The 11,204-nt window shown below is 39.8% G+C and overlaps 1 protein-coding gene across 1 annotated transcript; it reads left to right on the top strand.

The window, feature by feature from the left end:
- Positions 1-5,927: 5,927 nt before the first annotated feature.
- MGARP (mitochondria localized glutamic acid rich protein) lies at positions 5,928-10,457 on the top strand. The gene is made up of 3 exons (XM_025042988.1): positions 5,928-6,028; positions 8,493-8,586; positions 9,936-10,457. The coding sequence occupies exons 1-3, from the start codon at positions 5,939-5,941 to the stop codon at positions 10,379-10,381; spliced, it is 630 nt and encodes a 209-aa protein (XP_024898756.1). The 5' UTR covers positions 5,928-5,938; the 3' UTR covers positions 10,382-10,457.
- Positions 10,458-11,204: the final 747 nt, after the last annotated feature.

The raw sequence follows: 11,204 nt of genomic DNA, 5'->3' as shown, positions 1-11,204 counted from the left end.
GCCCTACATATACATGTGTTACTTTTGCATGGTTTAAACCAGTTTGGTTGTAACTGAAGCCCTTAGATTACATTTATTATTGATATCTGGTCAGAGACTTCTTTGTGGTCATGGACCCCACTTGTGGTGGGCTTGGCAGCTACCCCTGAAAAGGTGTTGGTTCAGTGTCTCTTTAACCTCTGAGTGATGACAGAAATCATTGAAGAATGCCCTGAAACAGTGCCTAACATATAATAGATACATCTTTGTGAAATAAATTATAAACAATCCCCAGCAGCTAGCATGGTCCCTAGCATATTATAGGCATGTCTACAGCTTCTTATAGACAGTTGGACGGACTGAGGTTAGGTGACTGCTGTGGAACCTGGAAATGATCCAGAAGACCTCAAACTGTACGCAGACCCCGAGTCTACAGCTGAGCTCCAAAGGTGGGCCTTGAGTAGTGTCCTGGGAGCCATCATCATTTACAAACATTCAGAAAAAGTCCTTTTTAAGGGAGGATCCAACACATTAAATAACTACAATACATGTAGTATAAGTGCATTTATTGCCTTTGACTATTCCTCTCCCTGGCAACCAAATCAAAATTCAGCCCTAAGTACATGAAGGAAAGAATGAACTATAATGATAGACAGATTTGTTTTCTTTTTCAATTTTAAATTGTGTATCACCAAACGGAAAGTGGTTCGAAGTCCCCTGGATTTGGTTTTATTTGTCTATCTGTGCTTAGCTGCTAGCAGTTCATTAAACATTCTACACCACCAGTGAGAGAGCTAATCGCTAGTTGCCAGAGGATGTGTACCTGATGCTGGTCAAAGGTAGCAAGTGTAGTAATCTGCATTTTGTTACTTTTAGGACTACCTAATTTCTTAATGGAGAGTCTGGGTCTAGACCCTTCTTGTGCTGCTTGGAAGTCTAAATTTGACCTCTCCTTAACTGCAGATTACCTAATTGCTCTTGTTAAGTGTTTAATCCCTAGAAATAGCTAGCTATTCTGAGTACCAAAAATACAGTTCTGACCATTGGCTTGTACTCTTCAGACGAGAATATGTTAACTGTTATTAGAATCGCATTCAGAACAAGAATCTCCAAGGGATGTTTAGTTAAATAGCATATGAGCAAATATTTTGTGTAACATGTCTTAGAGAACTCGAAACTAGAAAAATTATGTTCATAACCTTTAAAAAATGACCATCATTCCTAGACATTCCCCCCTGCCACCCTGTTCTTTGCTAAAGGGAGTAACTGCCATCTCCCTCAGAGTGCTGAATGAGAATTAAAGGAGATAACATGTGAAAGTGCTTTATAAACTGTCAAGTGCCAAATACACATAAGGGATTATTATACTAGGAAACGGTCCCTACAAAAGAGTAATCATTTAGAAAATGTTATAATCATAAATTATTGGTTTTCATATTCAAACTCTAATTGTGCAGCCACAATGAGGCAAGTAATTATAATCTGGGGAAAGAAACTAATAATTTAGCATTTTTAGTTGATGTGGAAATACTAGTTTCACATTTCAGAGGAATATACAACATTGGGGGGGTTTGTCTTTAAAGTCACTTTAACAGTGAATTGTTTAGAGAGTCAGCTAGTGCCTGGGGACTTCACGATTCTGAACGCCCCCCGCCCCAGTGCACTAACGGAAGGCTGAGACCGCCCCTCTCCCCACTGCGTTCCAGGAAACGTTCAGCTACCCTCCCCATTCCTCTGAAAGCTCAGGGAGTGCGTGAGATAAAGTGGGTTCAGATTCCATCCGGCCTGATGAACCACGTCTATGTCTTATTTCGGATGCGAACCCCGAAACATTCCAGCGGTCTCTTTGAGGAGTTCCTCTCAGCGGAACAGTACGCGGCAGGCAGGTGATGGCGACCTTTCGGTTCCCGACCCCTTTTCTGAGATGCCGCCATCAGCTTCATGGACCCCAGAGAAAGCAGCAGAGCCTGGAGATTGGGGTCGAGGGAGGAGGGTGCTGATGATCCACCCCTACCTATCCCCGCCGCCGCCGAGGCGGGGAGGGGAGCGGCCGACGCCCCTCCTCGGGGCGGGGCTCTCCCCGGCTCAACGCGCCCCGCGACGCGCGGGGCTGCAGAGGCTGCAGCGCGGCGAGCAGCAGGCGCGATGTACCTGCGCAGGGCGGTCTCCAAGACCCTGGCGCTGCCGCTGAGGGCGCCCCCCAGCCCCGCGCCGCTCGGGAAGGACGGTGAGTGCCAGGCGCTGGCCCGGGCCCCGCTCCCACCGTCCAAACCCGAAGAGCAAAGGAGCCTCGCGCGCAGATCCCGCAGGCGCCCTGTGCTCGTCTGCTCCGGTGGGTCAAACCCGCCCCGAAGCAGCAGAAGCCTGAGTTGGGGGCGGGGGGACAAGTGGGGGAGGGTCGCGGGGAAGACGCCCCAAAGTGCTTGGAGACTTCGAAAGTTGGGAACTTCTCCAGCGCGGCTTCTGAATCTGGGCCAGACGCCCTGGGTCCGAATCTTGATCTTGGGCAAGTGATTTAACCTGTTTCCTCATCTGTAAAACGGGGACTATCACGGTTGGGTTTCAGCGGATTAACACGAATTAAAGCGCCTTGGAAAGTGTCCTGCTAACTTACGCTTGGCTCACCACTTCCATTCCTGCAGGGACCGGTGCGCTCTCCAGCTTCATGGGGAAGCAGAGGCGCGGGTGGGAGGGGAACGCTGACCAGCGAGCCAGGCGGGGTGCGGGACGCGCGCGGGTCCAGGGGAAGTCAGTGAAGGCTCTCGAGTCAATCAACCCAAGAACTTGGCTGCGGCGCGGCAGCCTCGGCCCGCCAGCCTCGGCCCCGGCATCGCCGCAGGGCGGCCTTCGAAGCACCTTCCCTGGCGGCTGCAGGTACGCCAGGAGCTGTCCAGCTGTTTGGCCCCGTGGTCCGTGTCTCCTCACCCCGAGATGTGCGAATGCACGGGGAACGGGGGTGTATTCAGAAATATCCTAGGAGGGGAGTCGCCGTGCGAGCTGGAAGCTTCTTAAATAAAAATCGGCAGGAACGAAAGCGCCCAGCGTAGTGCCTGGAACATGGTTGGTGCTTAAGTGAGAGCGTGGGAGAATTTGTCACCGCTCCAGGTCCGCGCTCCTGTGCGGTTCCCAGTCCTCAGCTGTATCCCCTCCCTTTCCTGTGTCCGCGATTGCGGGGAGATTCCAGTTCCCCCTTCACGTCGCCTCACTTCCTAAGGCTTTGGTCCAGGTAGCTTTGGCCCAGTTCCTGCAATTGAGCGGGCGAGAGAGGAAGACTCCTGCGGAAAATTCCATGGACCCGTTTTTCCCCCACTTCGATTAGGCCTGTGGTGGTGACGGTGGTGGTGGGACAGAAGGAAGGTCTGTCCACCTGGCTTTATTTTCCTCTGAAAGTGCTGGTGAGAAGAAGTTGCCTCGCAAGTCTCAGAAATAAGGCGTCTTCCTTTTCCTTGAGTAACAGAAGAGCACATTTGTTTTCAGGGATGAAATGTCGTCTTAAACTTCTGAAGATAACGGAGCTCTTGTTATTGCGGGAGGAGCGGGGAGAAGGATGAGCCCCCGAACCTGGCCTTTGGCGTTGTCCGTCCGCATCCCCCACTGTCATCAGGCACAGACAGATACTTTTTTTTTTTTCCTTAGCTGTATATGCTTCAAATAACTTCCCCCCCAACTTGAGACACAAGAAAAGGGCTTAAAATTTCTCAACAGGTAGTTAACAATACTGGTTGTAACAGTACTGGTCTTTCTCTAATTTTCACCTAATTACCTTTTTTGTAGCACTGATTTGCTTATGTATTTAAAGAACTATTATTGACTAAAAATTTGGCTTTAGTCAGGCATAGACATTAATTAACCTTTTATTGTTTCTTTCTACTTTGACAAAAAAATTTTGTTTTATTAAAGGATAAACTTTAACTGCCTCATCAAATTTTGTGCTCCCGTTTTTGCTTTTAAAAGTGTAACTTTTAATGAATAAATAATTTAGGTTCATAAGAGATCATTGGAAAAAAACACAGGCAAAATAGAAGTCACCCGTAATCCTTCTACTCAGGAAATACCACTATTTACATTTTAGTATACATAATGTTCTGATCTCTTTTTTCCTTCACGCATTTTTTTCCTTGTACACATTCCTTCCACAAATCTGGGATAGTCATGGTCATGGATAGATTATTTTGCTATAATGTTTCACTTAATATACTGTAAATATGATCTCAAGTAACTAAATATACTTCTGAAAAATTATGTCTATTTGTTTCGTATTGTATAAATATGCTAAAATTTGTCTAATTAATCCTTATCGAATATTCCATTTCATTGCTCTTCTAAATAACTTTGCCATAATTGTATTTGTATTTGTCTTATTTAAATCTCTGATAATTTTCTTTATTTCTTCCTATTAAAAAACCTTTTTGATATTTATGTCTGGTCGACAACTATAAACATTACGTAGTTCCTATTTAATAACAGATTTTTTTTGAACCAACAAAAGCCCTACTACAAGTCAATGCCACAATCTCTTATCATAGCCAATTTGGGCATATTTACAGGGACATATTTTTTTTTTCTAAGAGACGGTCCTTTATATTCAAACTAAGAACATACATATGACATCTCTCCGATTTTGCCACTACAAGGATTTGTAATCAGTGCAAATATCTTATGATTTGCCCTCTGCGAATCATAACTTCTTACTAGTCCCCACACTCACACTCTCTATGACAGGCCACATCAAATTCCTTTGTCCTTTTCCAGTCACACAACTCATGCTTTGGGCACATGTTGTGTCTTCTTCAATTTTCCCTTCTCTTATTTATCTGGCAAACTCTTACTTTCCTTCAAAACTCAGGTTCTGTCTTTTCAATTGCTATAGCTACCTTGAGCTCACTAGCTGAGTTTTTTCACTGAGTTTTCATGTATTGTTGCAGCTTCTACTTACATCTAGTATAGCATTTGTCATACTGCATTGCAATTATTTGTCTGTACATCTGTTCCTTTCTAGACTGTGAGTTACCTGAGCCTAGGAACCTTGTGTGACTTGTTCATGGTTATATCCTCAATATTTCTAACAATGCCAAATACATAATGGGTGCTCAACTGAATTTGTTGATAGGTAAATAAATGTCTCTACTTTTTTATCTTTAAGGTAAAGAATTTGAGCTATGTGAACTTTAAGCTCCTTCTAGCTTGGAGTTTATTATAAAAATTTCAATTCCAGGGCATATCGGGTACACAAATTGTTGCACTACGGAGTAAATATATTTAAATACAATAATATAGCACTCATCTATTTCTATTAGTTTGTGCTGAATTGTACTTCGATTTCAGTTATGACCTTATTGCAACATTTGTCTTAAAAAAGCTTCTTACTCTAAACTTAAATTTCAAAAAAGCAAAAGCTTCTTACTGCCCATGTTTAAAGGCTTTACATTAGAAAAATGAAAGTTTCTTCCTATTTCTACATTTGTATTATAGATTCGTAGAAGTGTGTTAAATTTCAACATGTTTTATTTAACATATTTTTAACACATGTATTTTAAGTACAAATGTATAATTCATTTTTTTAAAAAAATAATCTTTTCCATTAAATCCTGTGGTGGAGTACATACAGTAAATGGATTTCTTTTGCTAATATGCATCTCGTTTGACTCTTAAAATTGTTTAGTGCTTTTGTCATTTCTCCTTACCCATGCCTGTGCTCCTACCAAGAAAAGCATAACGCTAAGCATCAAAATGACAGGTTTCATAAGTACGTGTCAAATTAGATTGGGAAAAATGTCAAGTGGAATTATTATCTTACCTCAGAACACTGTATACCCTTAAGCTAAAGTCACTTGTTGTTAATAGATCCTAGGTTCGCTGAGCAGAAAAATGTTTTAAGACATGATTATTTAAAATAGTTTTGCTTACGTGATAGAGCTAAAACAAGTTTAAACTTGTTTTTCTAGCCTCTCTTCGCTGGATGTCATCTAATAAATTCCCTGGATCATCTGGATCAAATATGCTCTACTACCTGGTTGTAGGTGTCACAGTCAGTGCTGGCGGATACTATGTAAGTGTTTAAATAACCATAGTGTTCAGAAATTCATGTATTTTACAACCTGTGGTAAAACTCAAAGCAGTATCAAGGTCAGGACATGGAAATAATTAAAGAACAAGATTATAAAGATTTTTTAAATAGAAAATCAATATTTCTTAATACCATGGGTGACTTTCAATAAAAACAGTTATTATAAGTACTACTAATAATAGCTGATATGAGAGTGCCATGGTTCCTTTAATAATTACAACAATTCTACAAGTTAGGTAGTATTATTAACATTTAACAGGAATTGTTTTGAAAGATTAACTTTTAAAAAAATTAATAGACTTTATTCTTTAGAGCAGTTTTAGGTTTACAGAAAAATGAGCAGAAAGTACAGAGAGATCCCATGTACCTCCCCTCACCCCTGTCCCCCACTTTCCCCTATCAACAGTCTTGCTTTAGTGTGATACATATGTTATGACTGATGAGTCAGTATTGATACATTATTATTAACTAAAGTCTATGGTTTACATTAGGCTTCACTCTGTGTTGTACGTTCTATGAGTTTTGACAAACGTGTCATGACATGCATGCACCATAACAGTATCATACAGAATAGTTTCACTGCCCTAAAAATCCTGCTCATTCCTCCGTCCCTCTCCCCAATATTCCAATTCTTTTTACTGTCTCCATAGTTTTTATTAGTTGTGTATCTTTATATACACTTATTTTAAAATTTAATATCTACTTATAATTTTTCTCAAAAAATTAAAATAGACATATAGAAAATTAAAAGCATGTTTCCTTCCTTGGTCCCATATTCATTCCTCACTCCCAGGTAATCACTGTAAAACAAAGCTTTTAATAATATGACTTTGGAGCTAACAACACGGAGTGAAGCCTCATGTAAACCATAGACTTTAGTTAATAATAATGTATCATATTCTCCATTTTGTCATAAATTTTCTAAATCAAAATCTGATCTTCATTTTGAATAAAAGTAGAATAAGTACAACTTCTTTGGAAACTATAAGAGTACACAGTCAGTACATTTTGGTTTGACCCTACAAAAATAGGCATAAAGAGATTTTTAGTCATAATCAGGACCAGCTGGTAGGACTATGTAGATGGCCAAACCAAAATATATGTTCTAATCTTCAGAGTCGTGAGAGCCTCAAGAAGTCAGGAAACTTCAAACATGCCACTTGTGTTACTGCCCTCCAGTAATCTACCATCTTTCACTCATACCCAGATTCCTTTGCTTCTGTCATCTTTCTGCTGCTTATTGTTGAATTCACTGCCCAGGGCTTCTATGGTTGGATGTAGGCCACTGGAAAAATAGATATTGGACTGGGCCATGCAATTATGTGAGAAGTTGGAAGACTGAATTTCATCTGGGCATCACTAATTCGTAATTATGCTTACTAGTGCCAGATCCGAACCTCTCTAGTCTGCTAAATCTTTGTTTGCAAAAGCAATCTTAAGCTGGAAGGTTATAAACTGGCTACTGCTGAGAGCCCTTCCTGGCCTTGTTCTCTCACTGTGGGAGTGGAAGTTGGACAAGCGAAGGTCTCTAAGTCCCTTCCCACCTCTATGAGTATGTAGTTTTAATCTTGAATGTTGGAAGCCTTAATTCCCAAGAATCCTAGTCTAATTTCAGGAGGAAATACAGACTGCGAGGCGCTCGAAAACCTGTATTCTAGTCCTCCCTTCCTTATCCTGTACTAAAATAAGTTCTGTATAAGATTTACCTGAATTGAATCCACAGATGCCAAGAGCAGTTTTCATTTCCAAGTAAAACTTACTACTAGGGCCTCTTAGAATCTGAGAAAGGCCCAGGTCACTTCAATTTTTTGAGGGTTTGGGTATATTAAAAATCGTAATGCCAGACTGGTTTATAAAAGTCGTGGTATATTTTAAGTGCTTACATTTATTAAATAGTCATATCATTTGGATATCACTCCCAAAGTCCAAATTTGAGCCCTTCTCTTCCAGTAGGCCTTCCTTCTACTCTGTGCTTGACTGTGTTAGATTTGGAACAGCTAGATTCTCTGGGCCACACATGAGTGTGAATTATTCTAATTTTATCATCTCTTCAATTCTATCTAGTTTTTTTTTTTAATCGCCTTTTGTTCTAGCCCTTTGAACAATAGAACTGACGTCCCTCGGGACATTGCTGCTGGATGGGCATTTCAGGGATGTGAACTTCGCACAGGTTCAGCTTTGGTGTACTGAGAGCTGACAGCATATATAAACTGTCTTTGTCGTTTTATTCAGTGTGGATGATTTCAGTTATCTTTGACCTTGTTAGAGCATTTGTTTCTTTCCTTTTTTAAGCATTCTACTGAATGACAAAGATTTCTAAGGGGCACATAAGAGATGGTGTTGGTCTCTCTTTGAATTGTATACACATTTGAACTTGGCATTCTGGATATAAATCACAATGAAACAAATGCTCAAGAAATAAACTTAAACACACATTTACTTTCAGACTTATAGGACAGTAACATCAGAGCAAGCCAGACACACCGAACACATAACAAATTTGAAAGAAAAAACCAAAGCAGAGTTACAGCAACTTGAAGGTAAAGTGAATTTATTATTACTCTTTTTCTGTAAGGCACTGATTTTCATCATCTTAGCCTAGCCATGATCACTATTTGATTTTGGCTTCTTTGCTAACTTAATCCAGAATGGCTCTGGGTAGGACTTCGTTCGGAAAGGAAAAAGCCAACCAAAACCTAGAGAACGTTGTCATATGTTTTGGAAGAGTGCATGTGATAAATGAAACCGTTTTACATTTATACTGCTGGCCAGCAGTTTTGATGTCTTTCTGTTGTAACATTGCCCTACCCCTATCGGGCCTCCGTGCATGCAGGCGTCATTTTAGTTACAGGTCTCTCAGCAGCTTGACCTTTCATTTCCCTCGGTTTTTTTTTGTTTTTTTTTGTTTTTTTTTTTTTATCGTCAAACTAATTTTTGTTTCAGTTTTGTGTCCTTGCCCAAAGTATACTGGACATTAGTAGAATAAGTCGTGTCTAATGAGTCCCTCAGTTGATCTGATTAATTAAAATGGCAGCTACAGGAACAGAAACTTTACATTTTACACTAATGTATATTTCTTGCCTTAAACTGCTTGCTTTAAAACCGTACTTTTTTCCATTTCAACTATGATGCCATTATTATCAATTACTGTGATCACTATTTGGAGACAGAGATAATAGCTGCTCACGGACCCGTTTTAACCTTTTAGTCATGACACCAGTAAGAAACAGATTATCATCAGTAAACATTATTGAATATAATCATGTTCAATGATCATCATCATAATAAAAATATAATATTTCCATGGTACTTTAGTGGTTTTAAACCCTTTTTTCTACACAGTATTTTAATCAATGCTCACAACAGCTCTGTAAGATAGATACTGTTACCATCTGCATTTAACAGATGACAAAACTGAGGTTGAGCCTGGATTAGTGATTCCTCAGAGCCATTGGTTAGTAAGTTGGCTACTTTTCCATGCTATCTCATATGACTGGTTGGTTGTTTATTTTCCTGTTCTTTGTATTTGAATAAATAATATATGTAACTTCATTTTTTTAAAGTTTAATGGGTTCAAAGCATTTACAGAAAAGCAGACTCTCTATTTTCCCTCCCCAGAGGCAACCAATAATAACAATTTCTTTGAACTCCCCAGAGTCTGCAAATAAAACTGTCTTCACATAAAACTTAGCCCACTTTTGTCCTAATACAACTAGTAAACCTGTATACATTAGTCTTTCCCTTGCTTTTTTCACTTAAGTCTACTTTGAAGATCATTACCTATCAATCCACATAGATCTGTCTCATTGTTTAAAATGACTGCACAGCGTTCCACTGTCTTCCCTTGCTCTTTCAATTAATACTTTGCTTGATGGACTAAATCTTAAAGGTGAAAAAGAGAACCTTGGGGGAGCCGAGAAAGCAAGTTCAGAAGCCCCTGAAGTATCTTCGGTGGAAGCTCAGGTGGTCGATGCTGAAGAAATCCCAGATGCTACAGTTGCAGTCATAACAGAGGCTTCAGCCTGTCCTGACACTGCAGAGGCTGCTCCAGTAGAAACCACTGCAGTCAGTGCTGAAACTGGGCCAGAGGTTCCAAATGCAGCCACCGGTGAAACCGCAGAGGTCAGCATCCAAACGACCTCAGAGGTTACGAATGCAGCTCTGGATGAAGCTGTTGCCATCGATAGCGATAAAGGTACAACAGAGAATGAAAGCTCTGGTGAATTTGCTGAACTAGAAGAAGAAAATTCTCAAGTTGAGTCAGGATCCTCTACTGAGGATGATTTACAGGAAGAAGCCAATGTGGGTTCTGAGGCCACCTTGGCTCAAGGTTAATCATGCTGATTGACAAAAAGAGAGTTTCATAGGTGCTTTTGTAGATTTGGTAATTATAGTTTAAAAAAAAAAAAAAGGCTTATTTTGTAGAAAACTTTATTGTGCCTTGAAGATTTTTGGTACCTACTAGTCGGTTTCAGGATTGAGAGATTTGAGATTTTAAGAGTTTTCTAGTCCCTGAGATCGGAACATGACATTGTAGTAAAGAGTTTCAAGAGTTTCGTTTTGGATTTAAATTTCATATCATAGGAACTGAGCTACCTATACAAACTGTATTCACATTAATTTTGCTATACCTTTATTTTAATTCAATGTTGTAAATCTAGATTGAGTTTTGATTTGAACTCAAATAAAATTGGAAAACTTTTAGCGCTTCTATTTTTATTCACTAACATTGATATGTATAAATAATATATTATTTATTAACATACATACATATAACATCACATGAACATTGCAATATTATCCAGAAAATCATGTAATCTTAAGAGAACTCTGCATATAGCAATATGTGTGTCCTTTCTCCCATTTATATTACATGGGGGCTGTGCCGATATTTTCCACTTTAGTTTAGTTCAGTTCAATCATTGTTTATTGAGGACTTATACTTTGTGCCAGGAATTATTCATTCATTCATCCATTCATTCATGTATTAATTGAGCACCTGTAATCTACCAGTTTTAAGTGCTGAGAATAAAATGAAAAAGAGAAAAAGTCCTACCCTTCCCAGTTTATATTCTAGGGTATGATCAAACAATAAGCAAATAAGAAAACTATATAGTACGTTAGGTACTGATAGGTGTTTAAAAAGTAATGAAAGTGA

This window comes from Pteropus alecto, unplaced genomic scaffold (genome assembly GCF_000325575.1).
Source record: "Pteropus alecto unplaced genomic scaffold, ASM32557v1 scaffold50, whole genome shotgun sequence".
NCBI lineage: Eukaryota > Metazoa > Chordata > Mammalia > Chiroptera > Pteropodidae > Pteropus > Pteropus alecto.
The sequence above is the reverse complement of the archived record's forward strand: the minus strand, read 5'-3'. Positions and strand labels throughout refer to the sequence as shown.